This window comes from Passer montanus, unplaced genomic scaffold (genome assembly GCF_014805655.1).
Source record: "Passer montanus isolate IOZ18808 unplaced genomic scaffold, ASM1480565v1 scaffold118, whole genome shotgun sequence".
Lineage (NCBI taxonomy): Eukaryota > Metazoa > Chordata > Aves > Passeriformes > Passeridae > Passer > Passer montanus.
In genome coordinates, this window is record NW_024358500.1 from 721976 (window position 1) to 737362 (window position 15387).

The window sequence follows — 15387 nt, forward strand, 5'->3', positions numbered from 1 at the left end:
TGCAGCAGCCTTCTTCAGACTCCTCTGCTCTGCCCGGGGTGGAAGCTGCTACGTGATGCAAAGGGAAGGCAGCTCAGACATTTTGGCAACAATAAGAGTCCCATCCTGCAGCCCATGGCCCAAGGGACAGTTTGGATCCCTCCTCTCTCCCCCAGAGCTCTTGGCAGTGATCCTTGGCTTCCTGAAGGAGTCTGGACACCACAGAGGTTCTGTTCAGAGAACGGTTCCAGCAACACGATGCAGATTGATGAAGTTGTTCCCAGGACTGAATGGAGGACCCGAAAGACATCCCAGAATGGACAGATCCAAAGGGATCCTCTCAACAGCCTCCGTGCAGTGATGCAGGACATGATCCTCCATCCACACAACATACCTGGACAGGTTTTCCCTGAATGGTGGAAGCTGCCAGCCTAGCTTTGGGTTCTTCCATCCCCTTGGAGGCTCTGCCCTTCTTCACAGAGTTCTCAACAGGAGGCAGCAAACTGCAAAGACGCCACACCAGCGTTTTGTCTGAGAGCAGTGAGAGCATCTTCTCTGGTGTTTTTTCCAGGCCTCTCCAAAACACTGCTGCCCACTTCCCATGCCACAGAAAAGGGCCAAGGCCTTGGGCAGGTGCCCATATCTGCTCTCCACAAGTACAGGCAGCATGGCCAAAGGTGTCAGCTCCTCACACCTGTCCAGGCGTGTGGGATCACCTAAAGCCAGCTCTCCCAGACTCTCACCTCCCTCTCTGCACTCCACTATCAGCCCTTTTCTTTTCTCTTCCCTTCGCTTTCACATCATATATCCGACTTGGAGAAAGATGTGGACGAAGAAGGAGGTGTGGGCTGGGAAGGTTCCCTGAAGAAGAAAAAGTGGAAGTTCCTCTCAACTGCATCTCCAGAATGCTTTGGGCACGAGGGATCTCCCAGCCTTCCTGTCCCAGCCCAGTTCCCTTCCCTGAGGGCTGTCCTGCTCCATGGTCCTGTCCCACTGCTTCCTTGGGTCCCCATTCAGAAAAAGAGGGACCTGCTGGGACAATTTTCTGGCAGGAGACAGGATTCCCTTTGGCGTGGATGACATCAGTTCCTAGGAGGGAACGTACCCAGTGTTTGGCGCTTGGTGTTGGTTTTCCTTGTTGTGCCAGTGTCTTGTAGGAAAGCACTTACAGGATGTGGCTGGGACTTCCCATCTGCCTGCACAAAGCTGCAAAGAAGGTGGTGACACCAGTTTGAATAATCTTGTCTGCTCTTGTTTATGGTTAAATCTACTCCTTGGTCTTGTGCTCACTTACAGGTGGCATCTCTGCTCTGATGACTTGAGGCATCATGGGTTTATCGAGCTAGGAATAACTCTTTTTTGTGCTTTTAATCTACGTTTATTGTGGACATTTTTATCTTTGAAGCCTGGTCTACTTGTTCATTGTTTTTGTGTTTTTTATTAGCTTTACTCTTGGGGATATGGGTGTCTACGTAGCGGATTTTTACAGGTAGCTTTTCTACCCTGGTAGTAATGTCTTTTTACTCTTCAACAGCTTAAATTTGGGTTTTTTTCTATGCTGTCAGTTAGCTTTTTTCTATTTCTTTAGCTATTTTCACAGAGTGTTGGTTATTATTTATGAATCAGTGTAGAGGTAGAGCTTTGGCTCCTTCTCTTTCAGCAATGTTTAAGGTCAGTTGAATAGATTTGAGTTCAGTAAGTTGGCTTGATTTTTTTTTTTTTTAGTGGTTTCTGCGATTTGTCATGTGGGGTTCTATATGGCTGCTTTTCACTTCTGATTTATTCTTATTATGTGACAGGAACTATCAGTAAAAAGAGCATATTGTGTTTCTTCTGCTGGCAGTTGGTTATATGGTGGAGTTTCTTCAGCACGTGTCACTTCTTGTTTTTGTTTATCAGTGAGACTAAAGTTTTCACCTTCCAGCCAGTTTGTAATTATTTCTAGAATTTCAGGGCTATTCAGTTTTCTTTTCTAATAGGGGCGTGTTGTGTTGTGAGAGTAATTTACTTGTTTTATGTAGCTCTGGGGGCATGGTGGGTAGAGGGAACTTTTGTTTTGAACATCTACTTTAGTACAGGTAATCGGGGTGCTAGGAGGAGTTGTGTTTCAGTGTCTATTGTCTTTGAGGCCGCTTATGGCGAGTCCATGGCACCTCTGGGAATTAGCTGTTCCCAGTTTTCCAAAGGAAACATAACACAAGCATGGGCAGAAGAGTCTCCCTCCACAGGGCTCCTCTCAGCCAGGTATGGGATCCTGCTTGTCAGAGATGCTTTCCAGAGAAAACAAACCCGCCGTGACTGAGGACATCCCAGGCTCTGGGGCCTGCTGGTTCTCAGTCTTTCTCGCAGGAAAAGGAAGGAGCTGGTGAAGCTGTCTGCTCCACGGCCCCCAGCTGTGCCTCCAGGTCTTTCCCACTGAGGTGGGAAGGTAAAGCAGGCTCTCTTCCCAGGGAATCCACCTGAAGACGCTCCCCAAAGAAGCCAGAATGGCCATGGACCTTGCACAGTTTCAATTCCACCTCCAAAACTAAATACACCCAAGGATTCCTCCCACATGGAAGAAGCCAGGACCAAGAGGTGTTGCAGTTTATCACCCCGGCATGTACAGAAACCATTGCACTCACTGCGGCAGCACAAAGACACCTCCAGGAGGAATCTGGGAAATGTCCTTTTCCGTGTGGGCTATGAATAACGGCTTCAGATTTGGTGACTGCAACAGGGACAGAGACACGGCAGGATCCTCAGGGAATTTACCTGCTGTTCACAAGGCACAAAACCCCTCTTCCACTCCCAGCCCCAGCTCTCTCCCCACCACCCAGCGCCCCTACATCATCCCAAATCCATGAGCATCTCCACCACCTCAGTATTTTGGGACAACAATGCCATGCCAGCAGCATTTCCACAGGAGTCAAAGCCCAGGGTTAATTCCCTGGGAGCAGGAGAGCAGGCTCAGCTACCAGGAGCATGGAAAGCTGCCCGAGGCCATGGCTGTGTCCCAGGAGTTTGAGGGTGCATGGCATACATGCCAGACTCACCTGGAGCAAACCATCTGCCAGGTGCTGCGACTGAGCCACGTCTCGGACCAAGCCCTCAAAGAACCTCATGGACACGTGGCGTCCCCGGCAGACCAGGACACCGATGTCCCTGAACACAAAGTCGAAGTTTTGGCCACTGGACAATGCCCACTCGCAGATCCTGAGTGTGGCCTTGATGCACATGACGATGGTGGCCTTGGGCTTGTGCAGGCGCAAGGCCACCTCAGCACAGACCAGCTCGTCAGCTTTGGAGAGCCCTGTGGAGAAACCACCCAACACAAAGTCACTCACTCAGCCCTTCTGTGCCCCCTGAGAGCCCACCAACCCCCTGCCACCACGGTGACTCTTCACCCAGCAGCAAATGCCCTGCTTTTGTGCCATGAGCCCCAGTCCCTGCACTGCCGGCTCAACCACCATGCTCCAGCTCCACAGAACCTCTCAGGCTGCAGGAGCCAGCAGGAATGCTGGTTCCTGCCTTCCCAAGGTGGAAGATCCTCAGTCCCTTCAGTGCCAGGAGATTCTCAGAAACACCTCCAGGAGCTCTCCAGCAGCAGCCAGCACACCGTGGGCACCCAGAGAGCCCTGGAGGGGCTGCTGGAGGGACCCATCTGTGTCCAAAGGGAGCACAGGGATGAAGGGCCCATCTTACCAGGCACGGGGCTTTTCCCATGGACGAGCTTCTTCCCCACCAGAAGTGGATTGTTCAGATCAAACTCCGGACTGTCGGCCATGAAACCTTCCCCTTCTCCATGCCAGATGGGTCTTTTCATAATGTGGATGGTACCCAGGCCCATCAGCCCAACTCTCTGGAAGAAAAAGCAGGAAATCAGAGGGCAAACAGGAGGGAAGGCAAAGGGTGATCTGTGGCCTTTCCATCCCTGCAGCTCCAAGGCCTGAGATGGAGCCCCCAGGAAAGATTTTGGAAGAATCTTTCACTCCAATGGTTCCTCACTCCCTCCTTTCCAGGATCTGCAGGGTGCAAGACATGTGGGAGAAACTCCTGGAGCCTGGGAAGGCCCAAGGAGTGCAGAAAGGCTCAGGATGGCTGGAAAGGTGGGTGTCCCTCCTTTCCAGATATCCTGGGAAGACTCCAAAGAGGAAATCCAATGTTTTTCTACTCAAGCGCCGCTTGACTTCTTGCCTGCTCTCACAACAGGTCTCTGACTAAAATGCAGGGTCTGCCTGGGACACTTGTTCTGTCCCCTAGGCTGGTGAGGGCCAGACAGGGTGGGGAAGGATCAGCAAACCCCCATGGTCTGAGGGAGGACCATGAGGAAACCAGCCCCACCTTCTTCAGCAGCAGGTCTTGGCGATAGCACTCAGACACACAGTCCCAAACTTTGATTATTTCTGTCAGAAGAAGAGAAAGAGCCGTGCTGAAGTTATGAAGTTCATCATCCTCCCTTCACTTTCCTAACGCCAGATCCCCTTCTCCAAAGGCACCCTCTCCCTGGGCAAAGCCACCAACACGTTCCCACCCCCAGGGGCAGGAGGAGGCCAGGACCTCAGCTTTACCATCCTTGTGGAAGTACACAAGATCCGGAGACAGTGCAAGGAAGAAGCCAGAGAAAAGCTCTGTCGTGGCTGCTCCTCCTGCCCGGCCTCTTTCTCTCCTGCCATCCATCCCACCATGGCCTTAGGAGGGGAGCCCTGGTGGGACAGAGGGGCACCACGGCTGGGCTGGTCTCTGCCTCTCAGGGAAATGGGTGTAGTGGTGCCATGGAGGCAGAATGTCCCCTTGTGACCTCACATGTGTCATCACGGGGCTGCAGAGCCCCACACAGACACCCCCAGGCTTCACCCTGCAGGGGAGGGAGGCTGCACCCCTCATTTTGAGGGGCTGCCCCTTCCGAGGAGTCTCCCACAGCCACTGCTGAGGCTGCTGGAAAATAGGATGGAAATTGATTTACACAGGTGCTGTTACACTGGTAACTGCTGTGTTACCAGTTGGGAATCTGGCACAAAACAAACCTGGTGTCCCAGCTCGTCCTGAGGGATCAGCAGGGCTGGGAGCAGCAGGGCTGAATTCCTGACAGGAGCCAGCTCCACTTGGCAGGTCTGGTCACATCCAGAGGGAACTTTCACAAACAGAAATTCACCAGCAGTGCAGTTTATTGGAGCAGCAGGTTACAGACTCTTGTTAGACTGAGAGTGATAAATGCACTGGACCCACAAAAGCTGCACAGGACAAATGTTCCCAGGAATTCTCTGATGCATCTGGAGGCACAAATCTTCACTAAGGGGTGTCCATGCTTTGGGGAGGAGGGAGAAGCATCCATTTTATCGGGAATTTAGGGATATCAAGAGTCATAACGAGAGAGATTACAGAGGCTCTGGGTCTTGGCAAGGGCAGAACAGAACATGGCACCTGAGCAGCTTCAGTCATCAGTAAGTTTCCATCCTGGCCAGAATCCAAGTTATCAGAAACATTTGGAAATAGTTTTCAAAACTCCAGCAACATCGGTGCCGTTGCACTCAGGCTCTGACTCAGGCAGGGAGTGTTCCAAGGCTGTCAGGGGATGACTGATCATCCTTTGTTCCTCACCTTGGACAGGCAGCTGCTGCTCCTGCTGTACTCAGGAGTTCCTGGCAGGGTCAGAGCACACTTCACTTTACCCAGGGCTCATCAGGAGCTCCTGCAGAGCAGGAGGAGGTTATAACCTCTCCCCCTCTCACCAAAGAGGTTATTGCAGACAGCCACAGGGCTGGTGCTGGATGCAGAGAGTCCATGAAGTGTAGCTCTGGTGGGGCTCACCCAGAGCAGGGTCTAACTGATCCCAGTTCCCTGGATCTGTTGTTACCAACTGCAGGGATCCAGTCACCCCACACCAGATCCATTCCCATGCTGGGCATAAGGAAAACAAAGCTGCAGCACAGCCCAGAGAGCCCCAGCCATGCCATACAACCACAGATTCACTTCCTGTGTCAAACCACTCAACACGGCCTCACCCAGGCATTTACCCAGGGACATCCCTTCAGGGCAGGATGGAGGGGATGGAGGGGACAACCCCATCAACCTGTCCCTCCAAATTCCTCTCATCCCCTGGGTAAGTACAAAATTGGGGTACATTTATTAACCACGACTGTGCAAAGTGCTGGGGTAGGATAGTGGTCACACCTCCTGTTCTCTGTGGTCCCAGTGTGCAGAGCATTCCTTGGCAGCAGTTGTTGAGCATCAAGCAGAACAATGTTCTCCATGTTCCTCTCAATGCCACATCAACACAAACCACAGGGCTTCCCTCTGGTTCTGTACCTGCACCATGGGCCTGTCACAGCTGGAGCTCTGCATTTTCCTCCCTGGTTTATGCTTCCAGCACTGGGGAGGTCCCACCTCAAGTTCTGTGGTTGTTTTGGGCCCCTTGCTACAGGACAGACCTCGAGGCACTGCAGGGCTGTGGGACACTGTCCATCTTGCTGTGTGGGCACAGAGCTGCTGTGAGGGAGGGAGAACTGATGGAGCTGCTCCAAGGCATCTCTGAGGTGGGAAAACCCAGGCTCTGGGGTTAATGCATCCCTTGGAATGGATGAAAGGACATTGAATGATTGGTGTTTACACATACACATACATACATATGTATTTTATATATACGTCACATTTATTTTAACACTTTGGTTGCAATGGAAGTCACCTATGTAGCCATTTTGATTATTTTCTTTAGAAATATACCAATATAAAAGTATAAAAATAACACTTTAGAAAATACACGAGGAAAAGAAAGAAAAAAACAGAGAGGATCAGAGTAGAGAGTGGAGAGGAAAGGTCTCACCACCCATGGATGCAGTGACAAGACTTGGGTATTGCAATTTCAGTGTCCACAGTCAAAGTGATGGTCACAGTCTGGATCCATCAGGGGTGGAAGCTCCACAAATACAAAGTTCAGGGGGTTAATACAGGCTCAGGCTCAGTGGGAGCAGCCAGGTACCTTCCCTGGGGTCAGGAGCTTTACACTGTCCAGACCTCTGGTGGAAGGCCCATAAGTGGGTCTGTGCTCCCTTCAGGGTCTCTGATGGTTTGTGCCCCTTCTAAGACCTCCCTGAGTGTGGCTGAGCCAGTTCTGCCCCACCAGCAGGGATGAAGCCCTCAGCCCCTCCGTGGTGGGGCTCCTGCCACCTCCCTGGGGTCTGGGGTGGCCCAAGGCTCAGGGGGGCTCTGGGGCAGCCCAGGGCACAGCCAGGGGGATGAGGGTGCACAACTGCCCCAGGCAGTGCTCACACACACTGCGGGGTGCAGGGGAGCCCCCAGGCACAGCCAGGGCTCTGTGACACAGAAAATCCCATGGAGAGGTTCTGTGCACCCCAAAGGGCTCCTGGAGGGCTCTGGGGAGCCCAGACAGGCACAGCCAGGGGTTGGGGGCACCCAAAGGCAGCACTGGGGGCTGGGCATGGCACAAAACAGAGCAAGGGGTGGGGACACCCCCCAAAATGGACACCAGAGCTTGGGATACCCTCTAAGGGACAGCCAGGGGGTAGAGGTGGCACACTGAGGGGTCCAGAGCTCCCTCAAACACACAGGGAGCACAGAAAGGCCCATGAGAGGCACAGCCACGCTCTGTTCCCACCTGATCTGCAGTTCTGACCCTGCTGCCTTGGCATCCTCAGACTCCCTCCACTCCCTGTTGTGCATGGCCTGACCCTGTCACTCTCACCCAAGCATCCTCAGAGACCATCTATTCCAAATGTATCTCCTTTCCTTCCCTGGATGCTCATTTCCCTCCTCTCTTCTGCCCCTATTCCATTTCCCTTTCCTTCCATCTCCATCTCATTTCTGACCCCTCTGCCCATCACATCCTGCCCCCAGAGCTTCTCTTTCCTCCCACCTTCCTTCCCTACACACTCCCACCCTCTCCCCAGTGCTCAAATATCCTGTTCAGCTCTGCACAGAGCAAAGGGAATGCTGAGAGCGTGGAAAAGGAGCAATGACAATGTGTGGGCATGGGACAAAAGGGAACTTCTGTAAGTTTTATTTATAAAATTGATAGATTTGGACTGGACAGGGGATTAGGGCTGAGGGAAGACACCCTTCACCCCACCCCTCTACCACAGGACTGATTTTATCTACAGATTCCAGATTCCAGCCTCCAGTGGCTCTGGGATCACATACACATTTACAGGTGGGCAAGTGAAAAAAAAAAAAAAAAAAAAACCAACCCCACCAAGCTGTGGAATCATTTAGTGGGAATATCTCCCAGCAATCACGGGGTCAGTCCATCTGAGTCCATTTGGCAATTCTCTTTGCAGGCTCTGCTGCCCCATGGCCCAGGAGCTGCAGCTGAGGTCAGGCTCATTCCCAGCTCAGCTCTGCGAGCCCAGGCTGTGGCTCTGCTCGTGCACAGGTGAGGCAGAGGGGGCTGTGCTGTCCCCAGGAGAGGCCACGTTCAGGTAGCCGATCTCTGAAGGCTGTGAGGGGGACAGGCACAAGGAAGGATCCTGGCTCTCAGCCTCTCCCTCAGGCTTGGTGCTCTGCAGGGCCTTCAGGGCCTCTGGGAGATCTCGGGGTGGGAAGCTGGAAATAAATTTCCATTTTCTGTCATCCTGTGGAGTCTGAGTGACCCTTACCCAACACCTCTGAGCAGCACAGAACGATGCTGATGCTCTTCTCTTGGACCAAGGCTCCTCCTCCCAGGGACACCCTGAGCCAGCCCAGAGCCTGCTTGGACCATCCTCCACCCCAGCAGTGCCTGGGGCTGTGACCAAAGCCCCAGAGCTGCATCTCCAGGGCTGCAGGGTCCCTCTGCCTCCCCCTCATCTGGTTTGGCACGGATTGGAACAGAGCAACACATCCCAGAGTGACGTGGGACACAGCTCTGGCCATACCAGCACTCCAAGTCTCTTGTATAAAGACTCCTTCCTGAGCACCAAGATTCTTCAATCCCACAGTGCTCCCCAAAATATTCTGAAAACTGGACTTCTCCATCCCATCAGCTGACAGGCTTCAATACCATTTTCATGCCATTTTAATACTATTTTCCCTAAAATTTGATCAAAAGCTAACAAAAAAAAAGGCCTTTGGGAGGTGAAAGCTCAGGGTGGAGCAGCCAAAATGCTCAGGGGCTCCTCCCTGGCTCCCCCCACCCCACGGTACCTGGCACGAGGAGGTGGCAACCCCCTACTCTGTGGTGGGCGTTCAGAGCCAGGAACCATCTTGGAGTCCTGCAAGGAGGAACAGAGACTTTGAAAGGAGGAGGTACAGGTCACACCCTGAATTCCAACAATTCCTGGTCTTCCAAGCTCTCCCCCAGCCTCACTGAGAGTCCAGCTGCAGCTAAGCAGAGATTTGGTTGTCCTTTGGCTGTAAATTTATGCTAAAAAATCCAAACCAAGCCCCATCAAGGCCAGGTGAGCCCCAACCAGCCCTTCCCCCCTCAGCAGCTCATTTCCAACCTACCTGGGTTCTCTCGAAATTACAAGTCCCAATAAACTCCCAAATCCACCTGGGTGATTTGAAAACACTCTGATTTCCTGGATTTTCTCCATTTCTCCTGCCAAAGTTCTTCATTACCACGGCCAGCTTTCACTCAGCTCAGGAATTATCACCCAGCTTGGCCTGAGGAGGGAACATTCCTCCTGGCAGGAGGAGCATTCCCAGTCTCACACACAGGGCTGGATCTCCTTTCCTAGAGCCAGCTTTACAACTGAGGCCTTTGAACAGCTCTAAAAGTGAGATTCCTGTCCATGGAAGGGGATCCCACGGGCAGCAGCTCAGGGATGAGCAGGGGCTGAGTTCACAGAGCCTTCAGCTCCTCACAAAGCCCCTCCTCACCACATCTGTCCCCACCTCCTACATGGGAGCCCCTTCCATCTCAAGGGATGGATGCAGCTCCTCCTCAGCCCCTCAGACACCAGGTTCTGTGACTCCTGCTGGGCTCTCACCTCTGTGCTGGGAGTGGGGCTGCTCCTGGCAAGGCGCTGGGAGGAGCCCACGTGGCTGGAGAGCTGCAGCTTGTCCTGCAGCCGGGCACTCTCCTCCTCCAGGATCCTCCCTCTGCACGTGGCACAAAGCACAAGTTATTTTCCTTCCAGCCATGCTCCATTTTCAAGTGGGAATTTTCTTTTCCAACCTCAGAGCTGTTGCTCTGCACAGCCTGCAGCTCAGTGGTGAGGTCTTGGATGGGAAAAGGGGATAATTACATCCCTAACTGCAGCCATGAAAGCCACTGCACCAGTGGCTGGGCCACAGTCCAGACTTTCCTCTGGAATTCTTAAGAGAAAGAGGCACAAAAGCAGGAAAAGGGAGAATCCCAGGGGATGGACATCAGCAGGGGCCTACCTGCTCTGCAGGGAGGGAATCCCAGACCGGAGGCTCCAAGGGGACTCCTCCTGGTCTGATATTTTTTGGAGGAGCCGTCGCCTCTCCTGGAGTAATTTCTCATTCTCAGCAGTGATCTGGGCAATCAGCACCTTCCCCTTAGGGTGGTGGAGAAGGAAAGAACAATCACCAGTTACTCTTGACTATTCCGTGTCATCACGATATTTTTATGAAAATCCTTTGCTAGGATTTTTCTCCTATTCTAGCTGAGAAGCCTCAGAAAAGAAATGTAAACAATAACAATCTGATGGCTGTGGAATGTGGTCTGGAGGTTGTTTACCAACAGGTGCATCTTTGATTGGTCCATGTGAGTTGTTTCCACATGACCAGTCATGGTCCAGCTGTGTTGGACTTTCTGAGAGTCACGGGTTTTTGTTATTCATTCCATTCTTTCCAGATTTCTGATGGATCCTTTCTTTCTGTTCTTTTTAATATAGTTTTAGTATAGCATTTTTAATGTAATATAATATCATAATATAATAAATCAGCCTTCTGAAACATGAAGTCAAGACTCTCATGTCTCCCTCGTCCTGGGACCCTCAAACACAACCACACTTCCCTGTCCTCTGCAAACCTCGGCGCTTTCCCAAGGGACCACCACCAAGGGTGCCAGCTCCTAAAAGCTTGGAGTCACCAGCCTGCAAGTGCTCAAGAGCCACGTGGATGTGGCACCTGGGGACATGGTTTAGTGGTGGTGGGGGATGGCTGCACTTGCTGAAGAGCCTCACCTTAAAGTTCTTCTCCAACCTCAATGACTCTGCAATGCAATTCCCTGTTTGATGTAAAATACCCCAAAAAGAGGCTCTGGGGTCACTTCCCAGCAGGAATTGCTGAGGCAAAGGAACATGGAGCCCAGCCAGTGTCAATCCTGAGCCAGGAATTTCCTTTTGGCAGTTTGTTAGGACAGGTTGGTGCCCCTGGTCCCTTCCTGCCAGGAGGGACTTTGGACAAGGGCCTGGAGTGCCAGAACAAGGGGGATGGCTTCTCCCTGCCAGGGGCAGCATTAGATGGGATATTGGGAAGGAATTGTTCCCTGGGAGGGTGGGCAGGCCCTGGCACAGGATGCCCAGAGCAGCTGTGGCTGCCCCTGGATCCCTGGGAGTGCCCAAGGCCAGGCTGGGCAGGGCTTGGAGCAGCCTGGGACAGTGAAAGGTGTCCCTGCCCATGACAGGGGTGGGATGAGATGAGCTTTAATGTTCTTTCCAACTTACACCATTCCCTGAATCCATGATCACTTTCACAGAATCACCAAATCACAGAATCATCAGGTTAGAAGAGACCTTAAAATCATCAAGTCCAGCCCAGCCCCAACACCTCACCTAAACCCTGGCACCCAGTGCCACATCCAGGCTTTGTTAAACCTTCAGGGATGGTGACTGCACCACCTCCCTGGGCAGCCATGCCAGTACTTTATCACTCTTTCTGTAAAAAGCTTTGCCTAATATCCAATCTAAATTTCCCTTGGTGCAGCTTAAGGCTGTGTCCTGTGGTTCTGTCAGTGCTGCCTGGAGAAAGAGCCCAGCCCCAGCTGAGCACAGGCACCTTTCAGGAGCTGTGCAGAGTGATGAGGGCACCCCTGAGTCTCCTTTTCTCCAGGCTGAGCACCCCCAGCTCCCTCAGGTGTTCCTCACAAGGTTTGTGTTCCCAGCCCCTCTCCAGCCTTGTTGCTCCCTCTGGACATGCTCAAGCATCTCAATGTCCTTCCCAAACTGAGGGGCCACAACTGGACACAGCACTCAAGGTGCCCAGCACAGGGCAGAATGCCCTCCCTGCTCCTGCTGGCCACACTGTTCCTGACACAGGCCAGGACCCCACTGGCCTTCCTGGCCTCCAGGGAACACTTTGGGAGCAGTGAAGCCCCTGCAGCCTCCCCTTGCAGGACAAGCCCTGCATGTGTCCTCTCACCTTTTCCACCTGGAGTTTCGACTCGCTGAGCTCATTCTCCAGCTGTTTGATCCTGCTGTCCCTCTGTTTCACCTCGTGGATGAAAGTCTCCTTGGCCCTGCGGATCTTGTCCTTGTGCCTGAGCTGCATCTCGTTGTATTTCCTGGGAAACAGGGACAGCCAGCAGGCTGTGAAAGGCACCTTTGCTCGGGCTCACCACCCAGGCAAGAATGTCCTGGGTTTATTCAGGCTCCTCAAAGCCCAAACTCGGAGCCTCAGCCATCCCCCGGCTTCTCCTCCTGCCCAGAATGAGCACATGGACTGGCTGGATGCTTTCACTGATCACTTTGGGGGGTTTGTGTTGGAAAATTTAAGTGTCAACCAAATGGAAGTTGATACAGGAAAAGAACCCAAAGCATTTCCAAAAGTGACTCCCAGCTTTACAAATCCTTGTGCTCCTCCCTCCCAGCTCTTTAAAACAAACAGGATTATAAGGGCATCAAAACTGAAGTTCCAAGGCAAAAATAAGTTGGTTTTGTTGGTGGGGATGTGGATGGTTAAGGGAATGACTTTTGAATGGGAAGAAAATTTAGGAAAATCCTCTAAGATCACCAAGTCCCACCATTCCTCCAGCACAGCCAGGGCTACCCACTAACCATGTCCCCAAGTGCCACATCCACACATTGGTTGGAAAATTAAGAATTCAAAACAGCAGTGGACAGGTCAAGAGGAGCAAGAAGAGACACTTCAGTAGGAGTTTCTTTGAGTTAGGACACTGGGGACAAATATTTTTCCCTCCTGACACTTCTGTTTTTTGCTCTTCCCCTCTTGTCAATTTGGGCAAAGTTCTTGTTTATTTTTATCCAGTTGGGATAGAAGGGAAAATAATACCAAAAAAAGAAGAGAAATTTCTATCATATAAGGGATATTTGCCCATATTTGCTCAAAATTAATAATAAAAAAGCTACTCTGCTTCAAATTAACCAAAAGGGCTCTGGGGAGAAAGAAGCAGCTCCAGGGAGAGTCTTTGCTGACACCAGACCCAAACCAACACCCAAACCACCCTCCTGTGCTGCCTGCAGCCACCAAGCAGAGCAGGAGGGCTGGCAGAGCTGGGAGTGCTCACCTGGAGAAGAGAAGGCTCCAGGGAGACCTCAGAGCCCTTTCCAGGGCCTAAAGGGACCCCAGAAGAGCTGGGGAGGGACTGGGGACAAGGACCTGGAGTACCAGGACAAAGAGAAATGGCTTCTCCCTGCCAGAGGGCAGGGTCAGATGGGACACTGGAAAGAAATCCTTCCCTGTGAGGGTGAGCAGCCCTGGCACAGAGGCCCAGAGCAGCTGTGGCTCCCCCTGGATCCCTGGGAGTGTCCCAGGCCAGGCTTGGAGCAGCCTGGGACAGTGGAAGGTGTCCCTGCCCATGGCACGGGGTGGAACAGGATGGGCTGTAAGGTCCCTTCCACTCAAACATGTCTGGAATTCCCTGACAGCAGACATGGGGAGTGAGCTCCCTGCACACAGGGTCAGTAGATTTAGTGCTAAAAGCCTGAATATTGGACAGGAAAACCCACACCACAGCCAAATCCAATAGCAAACCCAGGCAGGTTTTTGGGCATTACCTGACATAGAGATCCTTCTGGTTCAGGAGTCGAACTCCTTCCTCATACAGGGCCTTGTTCTCCTCCTTCAGCAGTGCCAGCTGCTCCGAGAGCTTCTCATTCTCCTTCTGGCACTGCACATGCTGGAAAAGGGCTGCTTTTACCTTGTGTGTGTGTGGCCCCAGCTGGAGAGGCCCCTCTGCCTCCCATCTGCCTGGTCTCCAAAGCTTCTCTCTCACCAATCCCAGTGGTTCCCACTACAGCCAATATCCAGCCAGACCTCTCCCTTCTCCCCCTAGCAAGCAGTGGGATTTTATTGCAGAGAGAGGCAATGAACCCAACCAGACAATGGACTTGGACAAAATTTCCAAGCAAAAACTCCAAGTTCTGCGAGATAAATGGAAGGAAGAAACCACCTGTGCCCTCAGAGGTGCATCCCAGGAAAGCAGCTGGCAATGGGACACTGCTTTTCCTCCAGCTCCTGTGAAATCAGTGAGATCTGCAGGGGCTCAGCCCCTGATCAGATGTTCCCCATGCCAGCAGCTCCAGGAGCAGATCCCAGCTCCTGAAGGTGCTGTTGCCCCTTGTATGATGAGGAACCCCCTGACTGTCACTCACCTCACCAGCATCCAGCTTCTTGTCGTCCTGCAGGACGTGCAGGCTCCTGGCCTGCAGCTCCACGTGCATCCTGGCCAGCGACGCCTCCGCCTCCCGGGAATGCCGGAGCTGCTGCCTCAGCTCCTCCACCTGCTGCTCCAGGAGCCTCCTGGAACACCACAGCTCACTGTGAGAGCTGGACGTGCCTCCTGCCCCCGGGTGTCTGTCTGTCACCCCAAACACCCCCTTGCTGCTCTTGCCCTGGCTGACATGGAGGGGACAGAGGAATCAGCACGTCCCGGGTGTGCCACGTCCCAGTGACACAGAAAGGGGGGATGACACACTGGGATCATTCCCAGCTGCACAGGGAAGGGGCTGCTGGCATCACTGCACTGACAGGAGAGGCCACGGCCCTTCCAAGGCAGATGAAGCTTCTAATAATCTTTTTAAATCTCAGGAAGGGGGAACCCCTGGAGAACTCCAGGGATAAGGCAGGTCCAAAGGGAAGACAGGAGGTCAAAGCAGTGGTTTGGGTCTCCCTGAACCCTCCCAGGGCAGACAGGAGCTGCTGGAGGGCTGGCACAGCCCCTGCACAGCACAGAGACCTTTTCAGCTGCTCCTCATGAAGTTCCTGCTGCACTCGAGCTTCATTTTCCCGAGCCTCCTTCAGCTCCTCCTCCAGGAGCTTCTTATCAGAAACACGGGCCTCTGCCAGCAGCAGCTGGTGCTGGGAATCCTTCAGCTTTTGCTGGAGCTTTGAGACCTTGGATTAAAATGGACATAGATTACATTTTCTGAATGTACAGACCAGTGTCTGAATCAGATCCCTCTGATTCCCCAGTGTCTGAGGCATGGGAAGGAAAGATTTCCTTGTTTTGGCTCTAAGTCCATTAAAAGCAAAAGCTCTGGACTGGCTGCCAGATTTTGGACCAAACACTATGTCATGAAATCCCAACAATCTTTTTTCAACCCAATCTGATCCTGCTCACAT

At 52.6% G+C, this 15387-nt stretch overlaps 1 protein-coding gene across 4 annotated transcripts in view; it reads right to left on the minus strand.

The window, feature by feature from the left end:
- Window positions 1-7959: 7959 nt before the first annotated feature.
- CCDC30 (coiled-coil domain containing 30) overlaps window positions 7960-15387 on the minus strand; it is a 37157-nt gene continuing 29729 nt past the window's right edge. For all 4 annotated transcript variants that reach the window (XM_039697472.1, XM_039697474.1, XM_039697475.1 and 1 more), the window contains 8 exons: window positions 15002-15159; window positions 14418-14565; window positions 13821-13942; window positions 12226-12367; window positions 10282-10418; window positions 9885-9996; window positions 9097-9164; window positions 7960-8517 (listed from right to left, as the gene is read on the minus strand). In XM_039697472.1, coding sequence (XP_039553406.1) covers window positions 8307-8517; window positions 9097-9164; window positions 9885-9996; window positions 10282-10418; window positions 12226-12367; window positions 13821-13942; window positions 14418-14565; window positions 15002-15159 — 1098 coding nt within the window. In that variant the 3' untranslated portion in view covers window positions 7960-8306. The remainder of the gene's footprint in view (window positions 8518-9096; window positions 9165-9884; window positions 9997-10281; window positions 10419-12225; window positions 12368-13820; window positions 13943-14417; window positions 14566-15001; window positions 15160-15387) is intronic.